Raw genomic sequence first — 26,959 nt, forward strand, 5'->3', positions numbered from 1 at the left:
AGTGAAGAGGCTGGGCCTCTGTCTTTAGTGAATTGTCAAATGACCTTGCACAGCTTCAGGAAATGAAGGCATTATATTTATTTATTGGATATACAGGAGGTAGGCCTGGGCAAACTTTGGCCCTCCAGGCGTTTTGGACTCCAACTCCCACAATTCCTAACAGCCACAGGCTGTTAGGAATTGTGGGAGTTGGAGTCCAAAACGCCTGGAGGGCCAAAGTTTGCCCAGGCCTGGTATTGAGCAACACATGGGGATGATAAGGCCTAAGAAGTCGCAGCAGGCCTTGAAAGGCTGTCCGTTGCTAAGGCAACGGCGGAGCGGGGAAGCTCGGCGACGCTCTATCCGGCGGGAGGACTCTCTATGGCGCAGAGCGGCTGGCGTTCCGTCCTCCTCTCAGGAGTAGTAACAGGGAGCTGGGCTTCGTCGGCTGAGGCGTCAAGGCAGGTAAGTGGCGGGACTGGGGCAGCTGTTGCCCAGGGCGACCGTACCCCGCTTCCCTGGCGTCGCAAAGGGATACTCGACTCAGGAGGGCGCCTTGTTTTCGATGGACTTCATGAGGAAGTGAGGGCACGCAGGGCTCCAGAGGGAGCCCCACTGAAGCGCACATTTCTACTAGCTCTACTCAAGAGGGGAAGGGGGCAACCCCATAGGTGTTGGTCCTGTTGAACTCAGGGTGCATCTACACTTAGAATTACTCCAGTTTGACACCCCACTTTTAACTGCTCTGGCTCAGAGCGATGGCATCTTGGAAGTTGTGGTTTTACAAGACCTTCTCTGCCAAAGAGTGGTGATGCCTCACAAAACGACAACCCCCCAGGATCCCATAGCATTAAAGTGGTGCCAAATTGCAGTAATGCTGGTGTGTAGACCAGGCATGGGCAAACATAGGCCCTCCAGAAGTTTTGGATTTCAACTCCCACAATTCTTAACAGCCTGCTGTTAGGAATTGTGAGAGTTGAAGTCCAAAACATCTGGAAGGCCAAAGTTTGCCCATGCCTGGTTTAGGTGCATCTCTAGTGATCTTATTCTCCTGAGTCTTAATCTATATAAATAAAAATGTAATGTTCATCTGTGGGATTAACGTAACTCAAAAACCACTGGACGAATGGACACAAAATTTGGGCACAATACACCTATCAGGCCAACTCATAAAAACAATGAAAAATTATTATTATTATTATTATTAACTTTATTTGTACCCCGCTAGCATCTCCCGAAGGACTCGATGCGGCTTACACAGGCCAAGGCATTATAAAAAACACCTTCTCTGTGGTGGCCCCTCGGCTGTGGAACGCCCTTCCCATGGACATTAGATCAGCCCCTTTGCTAATGGTGTTTCGAAGAAAACTAAAAACCTGGCTGTTTGAACAGGCGTTCAGATAAATAGTGCAATGAACACGATGAATATAGGAAACGGAATTATGGATGACGAATTGGATTACGATTTTAGTTACGAGACGTTAATGTGTTGTTATTGAGATGTCATTAGTTTGTATTTTATACTGTTAATGGTTTTAATATTGTATGTTGTTGGATGTTTTTTGCTCTTGTTGTGAACTGCGTTGAGTTGCCTACGGGCTGAGAAACTGCGGTATACAAGCAAAGTAAATAAATAAATAAATAAGGCCTCAATAAAAACATAGCATAACAAAATACACAACTTAAAGCAAATCAAAGCAATTAAAGCAATATCAAACAACAAAACAATAAAACAATACACCAAAAACACGAAAAACAGGGCCAGGCCAATGTAATGGGTACAGGTTAAAAGTGCTGATGTGACAGGTGGTATATCGGATTTTAGGGTAAGTGCAGTGTGCGGGCAATCTTAAACTCTAATAAAGTGCTTCTGGGACGTGTTACTGGAGTTTTCCTATTCTGGAAAGGCACATCGGAACAGCCAGGTCTTCAAGTTCTTCCTAAAGACTGCCAAGGTAGGGGCCTGTGGAAAAGACTTAAAAAGCCAAAAATTAAAAATACATTACAACGCATGCGCAAAACCACATATATACACATATACACACACAAAAAAACACACATACACAGACTGGGCCACAGCAATGCGTGGCAGGGGGTGGCTAGTCTATATAAATAAAAATGTAATGTTTCTTTGTGGGATTAACATAACTCAAAAATCACTGCACAAATTGACACCAAATTTGGACACAATACACCTATCAGGCCAACGAGTGACCATCACTCATAAAAACGCTGAAAAACACAACAGAAGAGACTTAAAAGCAAAAAAATAATAAAATAAAATACATTGCAACGCATGCACAAAACACACATATGTACACATATACACACACATATATACACACACAAAGCACATATACACAGACTGGGCCACAGCAACGCATGGCAGGGAGTGGCTAGTCTATATAAATAAAAATGTAATGTTTGTTTGTGGGATTAACATAACTAAAAAATCACTGCACAAATTGACACCAAATTTGGACACAATACACGTATCAGGCTAACAAGTGACCATCACTCATAAAAACACTGAAAAACGCAGCAGATGAGATTTTAAAAAGCCAAACAAAATATTAAAATACATTACAACACATGCACAAAACACACATATGTATACATATACACACACAAAGCACATACACATGGCAGGGAACGGGTAGTCTATATAAATAAAAATGTAATGTTCGTTTGTGGGATTATTATGTCTTGCCATGTTTCCAAGAATTTAAGCACTACCAGAGACTCTGGGATGCACACTGTCTTCAGACCATGCAATGCCTACCACAGGTTAAAGGAACCAGAATTGGTTTATTTTGTTTGCCATCCAAATGTGGGATCTTGGCTTACTGAAAACAAACAAACCAGCTTTCTAAGTCAAGAATGGACCCTGATTCATGACTAGATTTTAAAAGGACAAGCAGTTTGGCAAAACATTCATTTCAATTATTGATAGCTTAGTGTATATGGAACAAAAATAAATATTTCAACATTAAATAGGCTGCATTGTTAAAAGATATCTCTTATCAAACATACAACATCGTTAATCCCTAACCTGCAGGATACTTAAAAAAAAGTTTCCACGTTTACACTGAATTGTTTCACATTCTCTCTCTCTCTCTCTCTCACACACACACACTCACTTTTCTCTTTTTTTGTCCAGTTTGACCCCTTCTACATTGCCATATAATCCAGTTTATCAAATCAGATAATCTACACTCCCTGTTTTGAACTGGATTCTATGAGTCTACACTGTCATATCATTTCAAAGCACATATTCTGGATTTTATGTGGCAGTGTAGAGGGGCCTTTAACTCCCAGGGATTTTTCATATTGGCCCCCATGCATTGTTTTTGAAGAGCCTTGTAGTACTGTAGTATACATCATCATATACATGACATTATGCCTCAGTTGGCAGATTATTATATACCCACCTGACAGTTTGTATGTATGTATGTAATCAGTGGGGTCAGATCGAAATGAAATGCAAAAATTACAAACATTGTTCATTAATACTCTGAGAACATTATCTTTGCATTAATTAGTTGTAATGTGATTTTTAAACAATTTTAAGCCACAGGCTATATAACTTTATCTGGTGATGAAATCTTCAGCTATTTCAGCTTAAATCTCTCATTGAAATTCTTTTTTCCCCTAGAATTTGAGGTCAGAGATATAGTATAATGGGAACCTAAATCATTTGCCACCATGTTTTGGATATTGTGTTTTCTGTTGTCAGACCTGCTTCCATTTATACTATTGCATGATTGATGTCTTATCAGTTTGCCCTGTGCAGAATGGAATAGCGCATTACTGGCAAATAATGGTGTGTACATTTAAAAAGAGCAGGTTTATGAAGTTGTGGTGTTGTGAGTGACATTCTTCTTTAAAAAAGGAATAAAGCATTGAAAGAAAGAGGATGGATGTTTATAATCTGGTTGCGCTGTAGGAAGAAGACCACATATAACCCAAGTATGACATTGAAAGACAGTTTTTGTAAACTACATTATATACTTGTTGAACATTCCATTCCTAGCCGTATTAAATATGCATGATACGCCAGATACTTTGATCTAGATAACTGTACCTTTCAGACAGTAGCATGTAATTATGTGTGGTACTGGTTAAGCCACAGTAGTTTAATATTAAACTGAAAAACTGTGGGCAGCAGTCTACTTACTTCCTCTGATGTTAATGAGCTGTTGCTTACTGATCTATTGCCCGTTGTTGCATTGTTGAAGTCACAGTTCCATTTCAGTACGCATCTGTTGCCTGTCCGTGCCAACACCTTGCAGAAAGAATGGCAGCATAATAAGTCAAGTGTGACTGACGTAATTGGTGCCACATAAAACTAAAGTGAAGCAACTATTTATTTTGTTTAAATCCCTCATTTCCCCATGTGTGGGATCTAAAGCAGCTTACAACCATTTTAAACAAAGTTCAGCCAAAATCCTATTTCCAAACATTAAAAATAGCTAAACTTGCAACTCTGTTTTTATTTGTTTCATGTCAAAGGCATTGCATAAATAAAAATCTGTTAAATAAGCACATAGCTAAAACGGTTTAAAACAAAATTAAAAGAACAGAAACCCAGAACACAACACTGCATTGAAAAAAACGTTTCTGTCGCACCATTTAAGAACCAAAGTTCTACCTAAGTTAAATATCTTTGCCTGCAAGAGAGTGGAAAGGGGGCCAGTTGCACCATTGGTGGAAGGGAATTCCATGTGTTTCTTCCATACACATGGAAACTTATGGTGGAGTTTGGAAAGGAAGACATAATACAGATGTGATATTATTACTACATTTTGTTTTGATGTCTTCTTGCAATAAATGCATGTATTGTCAATCAATATGTCAAGACCCAGAAGCCTCAAGAATGCCAAACACAGTATAAAAGGTCCAAACAAAGGTTTATTAAACACAGAAACGGCTTAGAGACACTTAACTCAGTTCCTCTAGCACAAACTCCAACACCTGCGCAGCCCTCTTCTCCCTTCTACCAGTAGTAGTAACGTCACTATCACGCTGTACTACAACACAATATGCTTGTTGACACTCACAAAGGTTCTTAGAATATTAATGAAATGTTTCCCGTTGTGCAAATCAAGTTGATTAACTTTCAATTCTGTAACAATTATAAGAGCCGTCGCAAACTAGCCTCCTGCGGGAGCAAACTGTGCGAGCACGTCCTTGACGTCATGAGACTGCGCCTCTCTCTCCGCCCCTTTCTCCGCCTCTTTCTCCGTGCCAGTGTGGTTTTTCCTTTGCTAGGGCAGCATTGCCAGCGTATTCTCTCAGTTGAATTCTGCTGATAAACTGGCTGGGATTTCTGGAAGTTGTAGGCCAAATCACCTGGGGACCCACAGGTTGAGAATCACTGCCCTACCACCTTATGAGCTATCCCAGTTGCTTCATATAGATATTGAAGAGATATAGGATGGAATCCTATAGCATTATACAGCAGAAATTTCCCAATGCTTCTCTGGAACCAGCCCCATAAATAGCAGAACCACTGTAAGACAGTGCCCTCTAGTCCCTTCTGATGGAGCTGGCTGTCATGTTATGGACTTTTGAGATGATATGTTGTAGCATTTATTAGCTAAATTATAGTAAAATCTGATAAGACATAATAGATATAATAAGATTAGGACATGTGGGGATGAGAGTATGGGATATTGGAAATAACTGGTGATTGACTGAATGTTAGCCGGTGTATGTTAAGTCTGTCAAGGTTAGGATTAAGAGTATGACAGACTTTGGATAGGAGCTAGAGTGGTTAGGAGAGTCAGAAAGATTCGTTAGTCAGGATCAGAATTAGGATATCAGTGAGAGAGATATTTGAACTACAGTAGTAGCAGTCAGGATAGAGATGTCCATTTTTTAAAATTTTAATAATTATACTTTTGAGATTACATAAGGAATATTGGAAAGCTTGAGTTCAGATACAATGCCTTGAGGGCAGCAGTTAATCAAGGATTATGGCGATAAAATGAATAAAGTAAAACTCAGGAACCACTGGTTGTGGTGGGAATATTTGTGGAAGCATCCTTGACTCTTCTCATTGTTGATCTTTGTCTTCCAGTGTTTTTGATACCATGCTGGACTACTGTAGTGGCTTCCACTTATCTCAAGCACTATCACCAAGTGTGTGGACTCCCTCATCTTTCATCTGGAGTAGGTTGTCAGAGTGACTAAGTCCATTTCAGTCATATGATCTGACCTGGTACTAGACAGAAGTGGGAACAGATATATCCTGATTTCACGACTCTTGCATCAAAAAACGAATACATATACTGTCTGCTTTCTTACTGTCAGGACAAAGGGATAATCAGAAATGTCATATTCAAGTTATTGAACAACTGCTGAAGGTAAGCTTCCTTCTTCTGGTGTTCTTTATCAGTGAACTCTAAAATCCATCTATTTCTTCTATGTAATTCAATTCTTTTGTGGGAAAATTAATCAACTGTGGATATTTAGTTTTTCTGTAATGAAAAGGTTGGAAATGAATTATCTGAAGTCTCCTTGGAGTTTTATGAGTTCATGGAGCACTTCTGAGGACAGAAGTGAATTTGTTGATATTTTCTCTCCCATTTTCCTCAAAAGTTTTTGTGGGAGTGATGCAGGAAATTGCACTGGAAAGGGGATATTAGCAAAGATCCCTCTCTCTCCCAGCAAATGCTTACATTGGTTGGAAACCATTCCATGAGCAGAAGATCTGACCCCCACTCATTTTTTACATATTACATTGTATTTTCTTATATAGTTAGTTGAGTTACAAGCACAATACAGTAAAAAACATTTGTATAGAAAAAGGAAACTAAAGTGGAAATAAGGCTGTTTAAATATATCCTCCTTGGTGATGTAAAAGTTCAGCTGCCTTCATTAAAGCGATGGTTAGCATCTCTTTGTAGCAGTTTATTCCTCCGATTATCCTTCCTTTTTCTTATTGTTGACACCTGTATTTGTTGGCCAGAGCTCTGTCTCTTTGTCTCATTTGCTTTAAATGACAGTCTTCTTACCTCTTGTAAGAGCATCAGTGACACTTCTAATTTACTGCTCTGGTGTCCTGTTGGTTTGTTTGCACTTTACTGATTTGTCATTTACATTATAACTGGGTTTCCCTTGTTTTTAAATAACTTTATTAAAAAGAAAATGTTTGAATGGGTTGTTGTAGGGTTTTTTGGGCTATATGGCCATGTTCTAGAGGCATTCTCTCCTGATGTTTCACCTGCATCTATTGCAAGCATCCTCAGAGGTTTGAGGTCTGTTGGAACTAGGAAATTTGGGTTTATATATCTGTGAAATGACCAGGGTGGGACAAAGCCTTCAAATTCTGACGTTCAGCTTCTTCAAAGTAACCTTCAATTCTGAAGAGTTCCATCTGAAGTTCATTTTGAGAGAGTTGGAGTAACTCTAGCCAGCTTTCAGTTTATAAGAATGTTACATCTGAGATCACCTTGGTTATCTGAGATCACCTTGGTTATTTGAACATCCTTTCTGTTTGAGAGTAATTTTCATGCCACAGGAAGCAAAATAGCAGGAAGGCAGGTGAAATACCTTTAGAATAATCCTCACACAAATAAAGTCCAGGAGAGCAGAAATACGCTTGAGCTATTTGTCAGAACATGGGAGAGTAACTTTTGGGACTAGGATTTCCAGAATCCTCCAGCTTTGAGCAGTATAGAAAATCTTAAGAAGTGACTTCTCTGAATAGAAAGAAAGGAAAGGGGTGGAGGGAACTGCATGCATAGAGAACAGAGAAGGAGTGGCATCTAATAGGAAAAAGCTGAAACTGTTGACTTTTCTTTTAGTGGTTCATGCAGTTTTGAGACGACTCCTCCTTCTGGATCTGTGAGAGGCAACAGAGAGCTCTTTATGGTGTGGGATTTCACTACTGAAAAGTGCCCCTGCTACTTGGCACAGGAGCTGTCTTTGCTGCGGGAAGAACAAAACAGCTTCACCACAAGAAGGAAAGCAGAGGCAGGATTAAGTAAGTCTAATGATCTCACTTTCTCATGGTTTAAAGAGTTAAGAAAAACAGCAGCAAGTTGCGCTCTTGACTGTTGTGCTCCTTTGGTGCAGGCGGAATGGATGCTTGGCTGAATTTCCACCCCAGAGCAACACGATTTTTAGCATTGGGCATAAGAATGACAGCTGAAGCTGTGCTATGTGTTCCTGACAAATCAGGAAAGGAGTTGATTTTAAAAGAGAACTGTGGTGTTAAACTGTTTTAGGTTCAGTAGTCACATTTCAGTTGACTTGCCCTATTTGGAGTCTTTCTTCTTTAGGATCATACTGCTTGTAGGTATCCCTTTTATGTTCCCACTTATGGATGGAAAATGCTAAAGGTGCTATATTTGTTGCTAATTTTTCTGAGTTTCTAAAGTTGCATTTCAGTATGTCAGTGGCGATTTATCTCACTTGTCTTTTTTTTACAAGACATCCACCCTAACACTTTATCTATATCTACCTGGTGTTGGTTCTCAGAGAAGTCTCATATTGCTGGTTTATTAATGTATAGTTTCACCAACAAAGTATTATTACAAGGGACTAAAACAGGGAATGTCTAATTATGGAATCTACTACTTGATGCATTTTTCTTTCTTTCTGCTTATCCTATTCTCCCTATCCCTTCAGGTGTTGTGTGAGTTTCGATGGCTTTCCTACTTCTGTCGTGTAAGATGTTTTTACTGATTTCTAAATGCTTAACTATGCCATCTCTAAATGGGCCATTAGCTATCAGTAGAGTGAAACACAGATCATTTCTAATAAATGACCTATAGTCTAGCCAAGCCAGTAAAGACACATGGCTCATTCTCAGTACATAAAAATACTACCACACTATATAATTGAGAGTTAAATGAGTAACTGCTACTGTCAAATTTGTAGTACATAGATGGCAACCAGGGGGGAAAACACCTTCAAATGTCCTTTACTTAAATTGTAGCAGTGCTGTGTTGTAGCAGGTTTTGTTATTATAGTGCTGATTTGATAAGACTATACAGCTTTATTACCATAATAATTTATCTTGTTGTTATGTGATAGGTAGTCATTTTGTTATAAGAGCTGTAAAAGATGTCATAAGTTACAGATGGAATGCTGATGGTGTTTGTATGCGACCCACTCTCCTGATCATGCTGAATTTACACTCCTTTAATCTTGAACTTGGATGCTTTACAGTTCTCTGATGACACCAACAATGAGGTTGAGCCACACCTTAATAGCCTGCCCTTTCTTTGTAAATTTTGATAACTGTACAGAAACAAACAGCAGATGCTGAGTTGGCTCTCATGGTAATGCCAAACTATGGCTTAGTATTAATTTTGTTTTCATTCTTCCTTCTTGGCATCCTGCTCGCTTACAGGCTTGAGACCATCCACACTTGCAAATCTCAAACCATAATTTTCGATCTTACGTTGGAGGCCTGTTGAAGAGCAAGATTTGACCATAATACCAAGTTGTGGATTTCTGCATACAAGTAAAATAACTAATTGAGTCAATTGGTGTGAGGCAAGAAAGGGTCAAGGATGAGGCATTTTGTTTCATATGACTATCCACATTGTCACACTGAGCATTTTTAGACAGTGAATTAATTGTTCTTATCTTGAGTTTTTTTACTCTGTTGCACAACTGATAATGCAATAGGGATTTTTTAACTTTGAACTTTTCTGTTTCTATTCAGCTTTTAAAGAAGCCATTTTTACATGATTATTTTATATGGTACACATTGGTTTCAATATGACATTCCTAACAACTGCGTATCTTACTTACCCAATGTCTTTGAATTTTGTATTCAAAGTACATTGTGAGTATGTAGTTTTCCTTTAGCCTTTTACTCAGATATTACTAGCTGTGAAACTGGAACTTGCTGTCTTATCCTTTTGTTCCCAGCTGGTTGCAGAATGCAACAGAAGGCCATTAAATTAATTTCATATCTGGTCTTAGCATAACATAAAGTTGTGCTAGAGGACTTGACAATTCCTAGAGAGGCATCCTTTCCAGGAATTGTCCCCTGTGTAACTCTATGGTAACTTCTGGGGGAAGTACACCATAGAATCACTTAGCATTTTTTCCCTCACCAGGTGAGGATAAATGAAACCATGGATATGGTTATCAAAACTATGAATATGGGTTTTTATACAGGTCTTATTTATTTATTTATTTATTGGGGCTGCCTCTGAAGACTGCCCGGAAGCTTCAATTAGTCCAACGATTGGCAGCCAAGTTGCTCACCAGAGTGGTGTACAGGGAGCACACAACCCCTCTGTTACGCCAGCTCCACTGGCTGCCGGCCTGCTTCTGAGCACAATTCAAAGTGCTGGTTTTAACCTTTAAAGCCCCAAATGGTTCTGGCCCAGTTTACCTGTCCAAACATATCTCCTGTTACGAACCATATGATCATCTGGGGAGGCCCTGCTCTCGATCCCACCGTCATTGCAAACACAATTGGTGGGGACGAGGGACAGGGCCTTCTCAGCAGTGGCTCCCTGTCTGTGGAATTCCTTCCCCAGGGACATCAGACTGGCCCCCTACCTCCTGTCTTTTAGAAGGAAACTCAAGACTTGGCTATGGGACCAAGCGTTAGACCATTAAATATCAGCAATGTGAGAAGAAAATTTAAGCAACTCGCAATAATGAATTGACTTGGACCTGTATTTGGATTTTAATTAGCGTGTTTTAATAGATTGTTTTAGTTGACTGTTTTTAATTAACTGTTTTTAACTAACTGTTTTAATTAATTGTTTAATGTTTTAAATTGTATTGTTGAATGTTTATAATTATGACAGCACTGGATGGTGCTTGCTGTTAGGCCGCCCTGAGTACCCTCTCGGGGGTGAGAAGGGCGGGTTACAAATGCAGGAAATAAATAATAAATAAATGGATATGGTTATCGAAACTATGGATATGGGTTTTTATACGGGTCTTACTGTATTTCAGAACCAAATATGCCTGAGAAATATTTTTGAGACTCCCCCCCCCCCCAAAATATTCATTTGATTAAGTTATATCTGGCCATGCCAGGAATTTAACTGAAGGCCTTCTGTATATCAAGCAGGTGCTTTATGAGTTAGCTATGATCCTTTCTTAATGTTCAGAAGCATTTTTTACTCTGTAAACCTGAGGGCCTTGGAGTTTGTTTGATTATAACATATGGAAGAGAGCCTTGCTCTTTGGTAACTTATGTTTATACAACAACATATTTGTACAAATTCTGCTTTTGGTGAATTCTGTGGGTGATTGAGGAAAACTGAATATTTTTATCTCTTTCTTTCTGAACAGGTCTCATCTAGTAATGTCCACCTTCAACTCCTTGCTGAACTAGAAAGACATGCATTCAAAAGCCAAAGGGCACTTGTCAGAATGCAGCACCACATAACTCCTTGTTTCATTTTGACTTTTCTGCTTTCCTTGAAGTGTGCTACAACAAGGATACGTCAAGAGCAGTATCAAGGGAGAAACTCATAAGCCATTGAAGGGCCATGGGCTTGAGCTATGGCAAGCTTCATGGCTCTTACAAGCTCAAACTCTTGATTCTCTTTAGTTTGTGTATCTTGCTGGTGGGTTGGGTCACTTCTACTTATCTATTGGATGCTATCCATGAAAATCCAAAGACACAAAGCTTATTAGGAAACGACAGAAAAACAACCACTGCTACAGAGGAGCAAAATGGAAACTCAGACAGGATTTCCATGCCTACTGTGAATCTGCCCATCACGATGATGCCCTGTCCCCCCAAGTCTCCCTATCTGCGTAAGTTGTAGTTTTAGGTGTTGGATAAGCAAAGTATGACTGTATATATGTATGTTAATTCCCTTTTCTGGGTGTCGTAAGGAAGAGGGAGCAGGCTTTTCTACTGCCCTGGAGACTGAGACTTGGAGCAATGGGTTAAATTTATAGGAAAGAAGATTCCACCTGTACATTAGGAAGAACTTTCTGACCGTAAATGCTGTTCAACAGCTGAATTTAGTGCCTCGGAATGGGATGGAGGCTGCTTCTTCAGAGGCTTTTAAACAGGCTGGATAATGATGTCCATCTGTGGGGGTGCTTTGATTGTACTTTTCCTTCATAGCAGGGGTTGGACTGGATTGCCCTTGTGGTCTCTTCCAACTCTATGAGTCCAGGAGTGGAAATCCATATTCTAATGGTTATTAGGACAGAGTTGTCCTAATAACCCACAGAATTGCACTTTCTGCCAGTTCTTGTTTGTTTTGAAAGTTCATACAGGGCCTGCCTCTTGGGCTCAAGTTGAGAAACATAAAGCAGGTATTTTTTCATTACTCCTTAAGTTTAATTTTTCATTTCTATATAAATAAGATTTAATCTGTCTTGTGAAAGCCAGTCTTTTTGTTTGTTCTTCTTCTAACATGTAGATCTAGGACTATGTTAAAAACCGTTGGTTTTTTTTACGGCAGTGCTGTGACTGAATCTTGTGGTGTTAAATGAACAGGCTAGATAATTTAACCAAATTACTGACACTTTCATATTTCCCCTATGGTCTAACTATTTTTCCTCATTCATTGCTCCATGATTGCCACAGTGGGGTCCAACTATTGAAAAATAGCTTTTCTACTTGACCACTAATATTTGGATATGCCTTGACAAATATATTTTACATGGTCCATGTTTGGTTACTTATGAAGGGTTTCCCTTTGGGCTTGCTGTAAGCAGTTACCATTTTGGAATGACACATGCGCCCTGTACAATTCGTATTACAGATTGGGAACTGAAAGTCATAAGGACCCTGTAAGCCATTGGTTCTCAGCCTGTGCGTCTCCAGGTGTTTTGGCCTAGAACCCCCAGAAATCCCAGCCAGTTTTCCAGCTGTTAGGGTTTGTGGGAGCTGAAGGCCAAAACATGCGGGGACCCAGCAGTTGAGAACCATTGCTGTAAGTCAAATCTGACTGTGGAGGTGGTAAATCATGTCAATTGCTGATGCCATGTGAGGAAAAAAATGTCTTCCAACCCATCCTCAGTCAATTGTATAAATTATCTACCAGTAAACCTAGCTACTTAGTAGGAATGTTACTGTACAGTGCTAAGTTTAAGTAATGAAGCATGAAATAAACATCTTCCCCAGGCATGCCTTAAAAAGGTTTCATTGAGTGCCAGACCATTTAAGCAGCTGAAAATGTTTCTAGCAACTAGGTTTATGATGATGACGCTTGCCTTTTCCCGTAGGAGGCCCCAGCAAGCTTGCATTCAAAGATTCTCTCACCCTAGAAGAGGTGCAAAAAGAAAATCCTCAGGTCACAAAGGGACGCTTTCATCCCAAAGACTGCTTAGCTCTGCAACGAGTTGCTATATTGATTCCACATCGCAGTCGTGAGAAGCACCTATTGTACCTGCTGGAGCACCTTCACCCTTTTTTGCAGCGGCAGCAGCTGGAATATGGCATATATGTCATCCACCAGGTGAGTCTGTATAGAAGAAAACTAGCTCTCTTGTGATTTCTTATTGTGTCTCTTTGTTCATCTGTGATCAGTATGCTGCCTCAGGCAAGTCCCAGATCACTTTTCCCTAACTCTAATACAAATCCATCTCAGTGTGTTACCAGCTCTTAGGAGTTCCTGTGTGTACTAGGGCTGATGAGTTTCTTATGCCTTCTGCTGCAAGAGCTTACAGTGGATCGAACAAATTAAACAGAGCGGGTGGCAAATTAACTTTATGCACTGTTGGTAGAGCGTTGTTATTCTCAAAGCTGCCAGGCCTGAAAAATGTATCTTGCTCAAATAATTGCCTGTTTGCATCCTGGGGCTTAGCTCACGTTTTTGCATCTGACTTCTCTTTCAAAGGCTAGGCTTGGTGAGTTTCACGTCTTGTATTCTCCTCTCTAGAGGTGGTGGTTTTTGTCAAGTTCTTTAATGTGGATTTTCTATCAGGATAAATTATATGTATTCCTTGACTTGTTGCTTTTATTGTTTAAGGTTTTTTTAAAAATTAACTCTCAACATCATAATATTTTAATGTTTTGACATTAGCTTAGTTTTTTCGGTTCCAGTTTATTTATTTTGTGTCTAAATGCTTGCACCCAACTTAATGGTATTTGCAAAGTGTGCAAAATATACAATTAAAGAGTAAATAGTTTAAAAAAACTAAAGTAGATTTCAAAAATTTGTTTCTTGCTGTTTCGTATGACTTGCCCAGTGCCACAGCTCTGTGCATCAGGATATGATTTGCGAAGACCTGAAGGCTGCTTGGATCAGCAGATCTAGATCAGCTCTGATTTGAGATTAGAATTTACCTAGTTCTTTATATGGCCCTTGCATTATCTTCCAACTTTTTGATTCTGTGAAATGCTACATGTTCTAGCTTTAAATTGAAAGAACAGTGATTTACAAAGGTATTAAGTTTGATTGGTTTCAGCTGTATTTTGAATCCTTATATCATGAGAAAAGCAGGATAAAAATAAATAAAATAAAATACATTTTGGCTTAGTGGCAGCCCCTAATTCCTTTCCACACCCAAAATTCCTGGAATAGTTCAAATTGTTGTAAAACAGGGAGATTAGAGGAAGAAACTAGGCAACATTTTTGCATGTATTTGGTATCTACCAAGGCTAGTTGGTCTACATTTTAAGGCAGACAGTTCTAAAATCTGTGTTTTAAATCTAAGACAAAAAATCTCAGGCCTGACAGCAGGTCCACACTCAGACCTGTAAGTTCCAGGATATGGTCCCCTGCCATCCTCACAGCCTTCCTCTGTAGCGGATAATGATGGAGGATGGACGGGGGACATCTGGCGGAAGTTTTAAATGTCTCTGTTGTATCTTACTATAAACACAAGTAGATTCGCATGTGCGCTTATGAGGTCCAGCGCATAATGGAATAATTTTTTGCTAAAAAAACTTGAGTCGGATCTCTCTCCCCAATTCTTAATTCAACCTCTGTTTAAGATTATAAAATGTAAAATAATGGGTTTCAGAGATTTCTAATGGCTCTCCACTTGTACTTCCCTTGAACCACCTGTGTGTCCATTTTACACCCCAATCAGCTGATCAGCTGTTTCGGACTTTTTGAAAGTGCACATTCTCTGGAACAGTCTACAGAGGGGGGAGGGAAGGAAAGCAAGTGTTTTGCATGACTGCAGGGATATATAGTCATGCAAAGGTGTGCTTTTTTCATGCTGAATTGGATTATAAGTGGATTATTTAATGTGTTTTTTAGCTCTTTTTATCCTCCCGCACCTTGGCTAAATGATGTTTAGCCACCCCCTTTAAACCTGGTTACTACTGGATTTTAAAGCATTTGTAGAAGGGCCCTAAAAGAGTGTGACTAGCCCAAGATCCCCTAGTGGGATTCCCTGCCTGAGCAGGGATTTGAATCCTGGTCTCTGGAGTCCAGCACTCAAACCACTACACCACACTGGCTCTCAAGTATTAATAACTAATGTAGTATAAATGAACAAGTGAAACTTTCTCTATCAGTGTCTTCAATAATAGGCAAAGGTAGGTAGCTCCTTGGCAGAATATTTGTTTTACATGCAAAGTACATATTCTAGTTTCAATTTGTCATAACCCAAAGTGGGACTAGAAAAAGGCCTAGTTTGAAATGCTATCGAGAGTTATTCCAGTTTGTGCAGATGGCAGCTTAGGTTCTTCAGGTGACATGCACTTAGTTTTACAAATTTGCTCAGTTTGTTTCTAAAGTGACAACTTGCTGTTATTTGCATCTGCTCTAGTTTGCAGTAAATGTACAGCATAAGTAATGTACAACAAAAGCAATTGCTTGTATGACATCAATATTTTTCCAACAGTCCTTCATTTACAAAATCAGTTTCATATTTAAAATAAAGAATGCAAGGCTTTTTAAAAAGACGTTTAATCTTTTATTCATTTCCTGTTTCCTGATTATTTTTTACTCTAGAAGGGTTCTGAATTATTTATATATGTGTCTCCACAGGAAATCTATGTTCCCACCACAGATGTAGTTTTTTACTCTGAACATTTGAGTTTTTCACAATTTAAATGTTATTCTGATAGATAAGCGTACTTGGGAATTTTCTGACACTATGGGAATTTCAGTGAGTTTCAGGGGACAAAATTCTCCTATATCCACAAAAGTGTTTGATGGTATGGAAGGAAATTCCAAACTGAGGAAAAAATGCCTGGTAGCATTTTTCATTCATTGTATTACAAAAGTAAGACTCAAGTAGTGTTGCCACCACAGTGGAACCAAGCTGGGTGCCGTGTGGTATATCTGGTTATCCAGTGGTGTACCAGCCTGCCTACAGAAATGTCTTCCTTTAGAGAACATGATGCCTTCGCATTGCGGCACCACTGCTTTAATGCCACAATTTCTTGCTTTAGTACTTTTGGAATGGGCATTTACTTTTGAACCCAACCTCATCTCTTGAAATGTATCATATTCTCATGAAGAAATTATGATGGAGAGGTCAGGGCTTGTTGCTCCCCTGTTCACATGTTGAACCCAAGCTAATAAGTGTGTGAATAGGAATCTAGTTGATTGCAGTCTAAGATACTTTATGCAAAGGGGGGGGGGGAATGGAGGGGGAAAAAGGGGAATGACCTCCATTTGCAGTTTCATACTTTTAACATAATGTGCAGATAAGGAAAGATTGCTGATAGAGGCAGGAGTAACCAAATGTTAGTTTGTTCTAGTTGAGTTGATGGCTTGTGCAGTTGCATGTTTTCTTTTGATGCAGCCAAGTGAAAAGGTATTTGATTGAGAGATTTCTGGGAAGGAAAGAGGGCTGTGTATTATTTATTATAATCAACATAATTGTATGTTGCCTGGGCTTGGCCTCATGTAAGCTGCCCCGAGTCCCTTCGGGGAGATGGAGGCGGGGTAGAAAAATAAAGTTGTTGTTGTTGTTGTTGTTGTCCTCCTCCTCCTCCTCCTCCTCCTCCTCCTCCTCTCCTTGTCTTTAACAAGGGTGAAATTGGTCTCAGAACCACAGAGGACAACCTACTGATGTTTAGCATATATGTTCTGTTTTGAATCTCTAGCCCGGGACTTCTTAAACCTTTTCTACTCAAAACCCCTTTTCCATCTGATATTTTGTTTTGCAACCCCTTCTTGCTCAAGGCATTTTTACATGACCCCTAGGTATAAAAATCCAACATTTGCTGACAGTAAACCAGGATTTGCAAGACTTGCTAATCAAGCTGAACTATTTTCTGCAGAGTCCACTGTAAACCCTACACTTTGTTGCTAACAGATTTGTATAAATGAGTGTTATTCAAAAATCTTTTATTGTTGCCAAATTTTCCGTAACCCCAGTATTGACCTTAGGGGACCCCAATTGAGGTTGGGACCCACAGTTTAAAATGTAATAGCCCACATATTTTTCATTGTATTTCTGATACTGTTCCTGTAGGCTGGAAAGCTTGCTTCTTTCGATGGGTCTGATGTGAATTTTTTGTCTGCAGGCTGGCAATGCTAAGTTCAACAGGGCAAAACTGCTGAATGTAGGATATCTGGAAGCCCTGAAGGAAGACAGCTGGGATTGCTTCATCTTCCATGATGTTGACCTGGTGCCCGAAAATGACTTCAACATATACATGTGTGGCAGTCAGCCAAAGCACTTAGTAGTGGGCAGAAACAGCACAGGCTACAGGTAGGAAAGTTGGTAGAGAAATCTTAACATGTTACGAAGCAATGCTGATTTGCATTCCATTTGCATACTAATAAGTGATCCTTTGCTTCTTGTGTGTGTGCCTGTCATTTGAGTTGGAAATCTTTAGTTGGAAAGGTGATAGATCTCTCTGTCTGTGTTCTGGCTGTTGTGTTACTTAACACATGTCTAGAAGCCAGTGGCCCAGAATAAACACCTGGCTTTATTTAATTTATTAAATTAATATATTTTATATCTTTAAGGGCACAATTTTCTTATGGCAACATTTAAAAATTAGTTAAAACAACATAAAATTATATACAGTTGCACCCAGCCATGGGAATCAATAACATTTAGGGTAGTTGTGACTAACATTGATTTCAGGGAGTTAGTTCTCAAGTATGACTAAGTCTGAATCTAAATTTCATTAGGCAGAAATGAGAAAACAAGTAGGGGTGGTTGTCGTGATCATGGGCGATCACTCGTGGCCGAATATGATTGTCTTCCAGAGGTAGACTCTTGGCGGTGGATCTGTAAATTACAGTGAAGACCTATTCTGCATCTACATAGTCTTTCACATGTTTTTAAATCATGCCAGAAACTACTTCAGAAACTGCAAGTCACTTCTGTTGTGAGAGAAATGACTGTCTGCAGGGATGTTGCCCAGGGGATGCCCGGATGTTTTACCATCCTGTGGGAGGCTTCTCTCATGTCCTGTCTTTGACATTGAAGACATAGATTTCCAGATAGAAGGTGGTCACAACACAGGTTTGCTTGATGCGTCTTTCTCTTGACATGTTCCTTCCTTTTGCCTTGTATTTGTGGCTCTTCAAAATCTATAGAACCATTAATAACAGGTGTCTTCCAGTTACAACACTCAAGGGCCAGGGCTTCCCAGTTCTTGTATAGCACAGGCAGACACTCATACTTGAAGTCTGGAAGAAAGAAGATGGGCACCTGCATTGGGCACACCACATTGAATTTGTCTATGTAGAAAAAAGTGTATAGTGTTGGATCAAAACAGGCAGCAGATTTTTTTTCCAAATGCATAATGATGGTGTCAGCTTAGTGACACTTCCAACATCTATTGCTACTTGCTTCTGGGTAAAACTGAATGCTTGTAAAGTGCTTCAATGGATAGGTGTGGAAGACTCCAGAAAATATGTACCATTGGGAGGACATGAAATCTCCTCGTTTCATGGCTGAATGTGACCCCCAGTAGAACTGGAATTGTGTCTTCTGCTACTGAGTAGCTTTTGGAGAGATAGGGCTTTCTCATGATCATATTGGTAGATGGAACTATTAATGTGCAATAGCATTTCTCACCATGAAAATAAAAAGGAATAATTTGGAACTAGGCTTTCTGATTGAGAGTTAAACATTTCAAAAATGGTTTTAAGCTTACTGGATATATATTCTTGAATGCAATGTAAGGTTAGCAAAACAGCTTAAAAATAAAAATCAATGGATGAATAAATTAAAAAAACCTAAGGTTTGTGGTAAGCATGAATGTGTCACTGAAGGGGGTGACACAGCACTATTGTGAAGGTCACAAAACCTTGTTGGGTGAACCTGGATTTTTAGATTGGATAGGTACTTCCTGGGAAAGCTTCCTGGGACAATGTTTTTTTGGTGTTCCAATCACTTGATGTGACTATTCTTCTCGGGCAAAGAAAAGAGCAAGCCCCCTGGACGCAAGAAGCTACATAGTTCTCTTTATGTTAGAAAGGTGGGAATTGCTTGAATGTTAAGATTTATGCCTTTGTAAAATAAAAAAAAGTGTTTATTTCTTCTACTTCATGTTTAGGTTGCGTTACCAAGGATACTTTGGGGGTGTAACTGCTCTAACACGGGAGCAATTCTCAAAGGTGAATGGATTTTCTAACAACTACTGGGGCTGGGGAGGAGAGGACGATGACCTCCGGATCAGGTAATTGCATATCTAAGCCAAAATGGGTAGCCTGGGTTGTGGATGAAGATAACTTCTTGGGTATAGGTAATTTATAGCTTACTTTAGAATACAGAAGATATTTTGTAGGTCATCCATTTTTGTGGGCTGCAAATAGTTTACATTGGTCAGTTCTTGTGGGTTTTTCGGGCTATATGGCCATGTTCTAGAGGCATTTCTCCTGACGTTTCGCCTGCGTCTATGGCGAGCATAGATGCAGGCGAAACGTCAGGAGAAATGCCTCTAGAACATGGCCATATAGCCCGAAAAAACCCACAAGAACTGAGTGATTCCAGCTATGAAAGCCTTCGACAATACAGTTTACATTGGGATATGAAGCTTTGACAGCTATCCGTTATAAAACTGGAGAATACTGAAATTGCTACACTTAGATGAGACTGTTGCCTCAATATTTTTTTGTCATTACATTGAGTTGCATACTGTAAATGTTTCCCGATGCCTTTTCCAGGAGGACAGAGCTACTTTACCCTAACTAGTGTGGCTTCTGAGTGCAGGAGTCAGTGAACACAAACCAGCAGAGGACTCTTGAGTTACCAGGGCATTTAGAATGGTGCAGGAAGATGGGTGAAATCTGTATCGCTATCTAAGAAGTCCCTGTGATAATAGCATGGAACAAAATGTTTCTAACATAACTACTCCTTAGCACAACAAAACAGCTTGCCTGTGTGATTGGTTAAAGAAATAGTAAATTTTGGGATACCATAAAAGACATATTTGAATATTAATTAAAAATAAAACACATAGATGTCAGGAGATTAGAGCCTCTATTTTTAGGAGTAATTTGTAGTTCTTGGGAGCAGATCACACCAGTAGTAGCATATATTTATTGTTACAAAAGAATTCTATTTTTAAAAAATGTATTATTTTAATAAGCCCGTGTTTCCATGTTATTAAAAATAATATCAATGGAAAAACAAATTGTACAACCTCCTTGAAATATGAAAGGGAGGACCTCATTAGAGCACGTAGTTCCCGACTATTTCTAGAGATCATTACATGGTGTATCATGCAAATAACCAAGAATAAGGCGGAAAGTAAAGCATGCTACATTTCTCTCTCACACACTAGCATGTATCCATGCATTTACCTCACTGTAAATGAAGGATAAAGACGTGGAACTTAAAAAAATGTGTGTGGTGTTTGAGTTATGCCACATACCATCAGCTCTTAAAAAAAAAATCTAAATTGAAGGAATGATGGTGGTATAGCTTTGTATTTGAGATTTTTCATAGGATTATCCTAAATGAAAAAAACCCAATTTAGATTGTGAGCTGTAATTAAAAGCATTAGGATTCCTGTAAAATGAACACCATAACCAAATTTCTGTATTGATGCTTATTTTTCTGTTACTCCTGGTCTTTTTGGCCAGGAGTGCTTCGATTGGCTTTTGCTTACAGGATCTGTTTGTTACCATCTTGAAGAGCTTGTCCTTTCTGTTTGTCCTTGAAAGCCAATGGAACTTTTGTTTATTTTTAAAAAGTAATAAAAATGAAGAATAGAAGTATTCTTTTAACAGGAAACTAGCAATGGGACATTCTAGGATCAAGAAGCAATCTTTTTCTAGAGATAACCTGATGATAACTTTAGGGAGAAGCAGAAACTAGGAAGCAGAGCACATGAGTTGCATACAGAAAGCACAAGATTCAATCCTTGCCATTGCCAAGTACAGCTGGGGGGAAAAAAACACCACTGAAGGAGTGAAATGTCACTCCTTGTTGACAGTGCAGGGTCAGGGGCCCATGGTCTCATTCAGCATAAGCTAACTTCCTACATACTCTGTAGCCAGGTCTAAATCCAGTTACTAGTCCAATATAGTGTAGGCCTGTTGAAGCCATAGAATTTGCATTAGTATTGATTTAACATTCAGCAAGAGACTCAGTAGATCTACTTTGGAGTTCAGAATATATTTATGTATAAGCCAAGTGCCAGTTTTGGGGCCAAAATACTGGATTTTGACCTGACCTATGGATAAGGGCCATTTCACAGAGAAAGGAGCAGTGTTGCATTGGGGGCCAGCCACCCCTGGCTGCCACCACCATTTTCCCACCCAGGCATTCAAAAAGGCCGGTGTCATGGCAAAGAGAGTAGAGGTGTAACTGCCTTATATAGGTTGTCAATTGATGGACTAAGCTTTCATTTTTTTCCACTCAGAGAAGAAGATGAATCCTTTTAAATTAAATGTAAGGTACAATATGTGTTTATTTATTTACCTTATTTATATCCCACCTTTCTCTATGCCAAGGGGGACTAAAGGCGGCTTACATATGGCACCTACACAGTGCCTAAAACATACAATGTTAACTTAAAAATAAATAGGATTAAAATTAATACATATTAAACATAATTAAAATACATTCCAATGTAAAAACACACCACCCAAGGATCAGAGTCGAAGGCCATTCCGTAATCCATTGCACATATTCCACATTAAAATTATTGCACCACACTATTTTTCAAAAGCTTGTTCCCATATCCAGGTTTTTACTCTCTTTCTGAAGGCTAGGAGGGAGGAGTCAGATCTAATACCGCTAGGGAGAGAGTTCCACAACCAAGGGGCCATCACTAGGAAGGCCCTGTTTCTGTCCCCACCAGCTGTGGGACTGATAGCAGGGCTTCCCCAGATTATCTTAATCTCTGAGATGGTTCATAGGGGGAGATACGTTCCGACAGGAACTGTTTAGGACTTTATAGGCTAAAGCCAGCACTTTTAATTGTGCTTGGTAGCAGATTGGCAGCCAGTGGAGCTGGTGTAACAAGGGAGTTGTGTGCTCCCAGAATGCTGCTCCGATGAGCAACCTGGCTGCCGCCCTTTGGGCCAATTGAAGCTTCCGAACAGTCTTCATAGGCAACTCTACGTAGAGCATGTTGCAGTAATCTATATGGGATGTAACTAGAGAGTGGACCTCTGTGGCCAAGTTTGACTTCCCAAGGTATGGGTGCAGCTGGCACACAAGTTTTAATTGTGCAAAAGCTCCCCTGGCCACTGCTAAAACCTGGAGTTCCAGGCTCAGTGATGGATCCAGGATCATGAGAGATTTACATTGATCTGTGGTGGATAAGTCAACCCAATTTTTGGGGTCAATTTTTTGACTAAAATTTCTGGACTGATTCATGAGTATATGCAGTAGGTATCTGGGTCCAGTTCACCAAGTGTCTGTAATTGATTAGCATGTTACCTGATACCCCAAGGATTATACTGAAACATAACATTCCTTGCTTATTCAGAAATCTTTATAAATGACTGGATTCATTTCTTCTTTCCAGGTTATTATAGTTCTTATATATTTTACAGATGAGCAACCTTTTAGAAAAAATGTCTGTTGTGTTTCAGCTGTATGGCTTGGCAATTCAGTTTTCTATTTGTTTCTCTCCATTGTACGTTTCTGCTTGCATTTTAATGGGGCAAAGACTCATCTAGAATTCTGCAGAGAGAGATGTCCCTGGAGGCAAAGAAGTTGCAGGAGATATGTGGGCAGCCTTCTCTGCTTCATATCTCTTCTTCAGAAAAGTATTTCCTCTTCTTCTGAAAAACAATGGCATTTGGGATTTTTTAAAACATGCATTTGCATGCTCTTTTCAGAGTTCTAAAGACAGCCAGAGTTCTGGGTGCAAGAGGCAAGGAATTTTGTAATATACTACATTCATCCCTTTGCATTAAACAGACTGGTTAGTTTTAAAATGGCAGCTCTTTTTTGGCACCCCATATTTATTGCCTGAGGTGGTCATCCCGTTCTATCTAACAGTAGGACTGACCATGGCATGCTCTCCAGAATTACTCCTCCAGCAATTGGGTGATAAACTGGTTGTGGTGGTAGGTTTGACTTAACCCTGGCTTTATACCTTTTCATTTCTTTATTACTTATTAGTTATGCACTTCTAAATATAAATAATTTTAAGGAACATATTGCTCCGTAGCCCTCATTGTTTAATTATTTGTTGTTGTGGGGTTTTTGGCGTCCCAGTATCTCTGTGGTTCCACATATTTTGTCTTCAAGCTAGATTCATTGCATTATATGCTCATGGGAATTCTTCTCTAGCTTCTAGTAACAGTAAGTAAGTCACGGTATCCTTCCTGCTTTTATTTTGAAATTATTGTAGTTTAAACATTTAAGAGAAATGACATATAGGAGAACTTCACTATACTTTATGGAACTACCCCATTACCATTACTGGAATTATTGGTTTTCATAATTTCCATGTAATCGGTGACTTGTATTTTCCTTATTTTGGCAAATCTTAGAATTCTACTTGAAACCCTAGAGTCTAGTGACTGATTTATGTTAGCATTTTATGGAATGAGATGATACACAGCTTGTTTTTATCTGCAGCTTGCTTGTGTCTATTGAATTTTTAAATTGGTAGGGTTATATTAGTATTCTGTTTTATGTAAATGCATGTTGTTTTTATACAAAGTATGTTGTTTATGTAAATGTATTCTATTTGTTGCGCCACTATGGTGTGCTTTTTGTGAGCTGCCCCCAGTCCCTTCGGAGACATGGTGGTGGGGTATAAATAAAGTGTTGTTGTTGTTGTTATTACTCCTCAAGATAGGCTGATGAACAGGTAACCTAAAAAAGAACCAGTTCCCTTTTTTGTTTTCAGAAATGTGTCCATTTATGTTGTTAGTTGACAATGATAAATGTTAAAAGGCTGCATGTATTCCTCCTGACTAGTTGTTGAAGTATACACTCCTTTCTGTCTCCATAGGTTTTTACATCATTGCTCTCTAATAACTATGTTCTTGCTTTCAGGGTTGAAATGCAGAAAATGAAGGTTATCAGGCCTTCACCCAGGGTAGCCAAGTACACAATGATCTTTCATACAAGAGACCGAGGGAATGAGGCAAATGGACAGAGGTGAGACACAAATCTACTCAGAAGCATAAGCAGATGGATGGAATATAGGATGGACACAGTCTAAATTAGCTTTCCCAAATTTGGTGTACTGTTGACTAGGGACAGTGGGAGATGTAATTCCTCGAGTTGAAGACAACTTTGGCCTAAGCTACATGTGTCAAACACAAGGCCCATGGGTCAAATCCCATCTGCCATGTCAGAGCCTCCCATTCTCCTCGGTCATAGCGTTGCCAAAGCAAATAAAAAGAAAAGAGCCAACTGGATGGACACTCTGTCCCTCCCTGACCAAATCCTGATCTCTAGAGACACTTGCTCTTAAGGAAAAGTGTGTAACATCTCCCCCTCAGCCCAACAACCTGACCCTCTACAAAACTTCTGCCTCTGTGCATTCAAGGCTCTTAACCCATTCCTCTAACTTTTCCCTGGTTTTGTAAAGGAAAGTCAGAAAGAAGAAGTCATTCATACACTCCTGTCTTTTCCTTGCCTTGGGTATGCAGCTTTAATTCTTCTCTTTCTGTGTATTTGGGGGAAGGGGGGGGGGGGAGAGAGACAGGGTGAGAGGGAAGAGGACCGCAATACATATTTCAGATGTCAACCTTGTCCTTTATAACTCGACAAACAATTGTGATGCTTCTACTGAAGCTGAGAGTGTTAAAATCAATCAGATCATCGCTGTGCACCCCCTTTTAAAAATTGACTCTTAACAATGTTATTTCTGCCTGAACTTAATATAGAGAGAAACACCAACTAGGATGCAGTGAGGATGGTGTGTGATATGGTGTCTCAGGTTATTTAACAATATGTTAAGTAGTAGTTACATTCATATATTTAACAATTAAAAATGGCTCTTTGAAGACAAACATTAGGCTGATGTGGCCCTCAGTGAAAATGAATTGGACACCCCTGGTCTAAGCAGTGCATGACTGCTTAGATACATGGATGTGCCAGTTCAAAACTCACTGTTTTGGTGCATCTTGTCTCCAAAATTGCAATTTAATTCCATAGTGGAATTGGTCTGAAACAGGAGCTTTCATATCCTATAATCTATCATTCCTTTTATTTGTTCAGGATGAATCTTTTGCGTCAGGTTTCTCGAGTATGGAAAATGGATGGCCTCAACTCCTGCTCCTATAACCTGCTTGCTATGGAGTACAACCCTTTGTATACCAACATTACAGTGGATTTAGGCAAGCCAATGAAGATTTCATAACCATCTCTTTTGTGCCTAATGGGTTTTGTCAGAATGATTGGGGAGGGGAATCTTCTAGCGTTAGGGCTGGAGCAACTGGACATCCTTGTTTTGGATTCTTCCCCAGCAGCAAATACATGGGGTGGGAGGTATAATAATGTTTTTTTTTTTCATCCCTAGTAATTTTGATAGATATTCCCTGCAGACAGCACTTATCATTTCATGATTGGGTTTGGCTGGGAGGACATTTCTGTCTGTCAGGTTTTTTTCTTTTGATGAAAACAATTCTTTTTTTCAGAGAAGAATTCATCCCTCCCCTCCATCTGAAAGCTATCCTTTTTATAATTGATGTTGAATCTCCACCTTTTTGAAGTGGAAAGAGGGATTTATACAAACACTACTGCCATACTTTTTCAAAGGTGCAAAGATGAGACAAGGGCTATTTCATTCAACATAATGAATTCAATTTTCTTACATTTTATACAAAATAGGCTAACAATGTTGACAATTGCAGGTTCTTACGCAAACCAGTGATCATCATAAGCAATATCTGTAAGAACAGACACATTGAGAATGAGAGAAAGCAGAAAACTCACTAGAATGTAGCAGGTCTCACCAAAGAGGAGTCTGTTGTCTTAGTTAAGCTTTCCAATTAGTGTGTCAGTTTAGGAATGTGTCAGAAGCCTGTTTTATTCGGCAGCTAGTTTGTCATAATGGCAGTAGCAAAGATGTTTTTGTCGTTGGGTTTTTTTTTTGTTTTTTTGTATTTAAGAAGGATGGCAAATAAATGCAGGATTAATAACAAGCAGGCATTTGAAACTCCCTGCAAGGTAGACACACTGTTCTGATGCAGGATTTCCTAGAAACACAGCAAGTGTCTTGGGCAGAAAAAGACTTCTAGGGACCTTTAATTAATCCTGGATTTTGTATGTAAAAGTATAGCCGGTTTTATTGGGAGAAGTGAAACATCACAACTTCTACAAGAACTTCATGTTAGAACAAAATCAACTTGTCTTTGTTTACCAGTTCTACTTTTTTTAAGAAATAAAAACTAATTGGAATTATTAAAGAAAGTATTTTTGGGTCAGTTACTTTTATTGAGATGTGAGAGAGTGTTCAAAAATAAAATTATGAGACAATATCAGTGTCCCCTTGCAAACTCCATGGATGAGGATTCTCTCTATACCACCCGTACTACATCCAACACAATTGCTATACCTTGTTGTGTTTTCTTGACATTTGTCAGAAAATGAGGTCAATGTTTGGGATTATAGCAGTGTGCTACAAAACCATTTTCTTTCCTCATCCTGCTTTTAAGAAATGTATGGTAAAATAGTTCATGCAGTATTACTGGCTTTACATTCTAATATTAATAATAAGTCAAATTGACAA

The 26,959-nt window shown here is 39.2% G+C and overlaps 1 protein-coding gene across 5 annotated transcripts; it reads left to right on the plus strand.

Moving 5' to 3' along the window:
• Nucleotides 1-268: 268 nt before the first annotated feature.
• Nucleotides 269-26,643, plus strand: B4GALT4 (beta-1,4-galactosyltransferase 4). 5 transcript variants are annotated; one of them, XM_067466599.1, is made up of 10 exons: nucleotides 269-444; nucleotides 6,062-6,347; nucleotides 7,791-7,969; nucleotides 9,344-9,457; nucleotides 11,260-11,730; nucleotides 13,159-13,391; nucleotides 17,369-17,556; nucleotides 19,361-19,483; nucleotides 24,274-24,378; nucleotides 25,447-26,643. In XM_067466599.1, exons 5-10 carry the CDS (start codon nucleotides 11,460-11,462, stop codon nucleotides 25,586-25,588), a joined length of 1,062 nt encoding a protein of 353 aa, XP_067322700.1. In that variant the 5' UTR covers nucleotides 269-444; nucleotides 6,062-6,347; nucleotides 7,791-7,969; nucleotides 9,344-9,457; nucleotides 11,260-11,459; the 3' UTR covers nucleotides 25,589-26,643. The 5 variants fall into 5 exon arrangements, with proteins under 5 accessions (XP_067322700.1, XP_060626788.2, XP_060626789.2 ...); XM_060770805.2 differs by lacking the exon at nucleotides 9,344-9,457; XM_060770806.2 differs by lacking the exon at nucleotides 9,344-9,457 and having other exon boundaries at nucleotides 6,295-6,347.
• Nucleotides 26,644-26,959: the final 316 nt, after the last annotated feature.

The sequence above is a fragment of the Anolis sagrei genome, chromosome 3, assembly GCF_037176765.1.
Source record: "Anolis sagrei isolate rAnoSag1 chromosome 3, rAnoSag1.mat, whole genome shotgun sequence".
Lineage (NCBI taxonomy): Eukaryota > Metazoa > Chordata > Lepidosauria > Squamata > Dactyloidae > Anolis > Anolis sagrei.

Coding starts and splice junctions, on each gene's coding strand:
- B4GALT4 (XM_067466599.1), top strand. CDS start 11,460: ATGGGCTTGAGCTATGGCAAGCTTCATGGCTCTTACAAGCTCAAACTC. Junction 17,557..19,360: donor AGAAACAGCACAGGCTACAG/GTAGGAAAGTTG, acceptor CTTCATGTTTAG/GTTGCGTTACCAAGGATACT. Junction 24,379..25,446: donor AATGAGGCAAATGGACAGAG/GTGAGACACAAA, acceptor TTATTTGTTCAG/GATGAATCTTTTGCGTCAGG.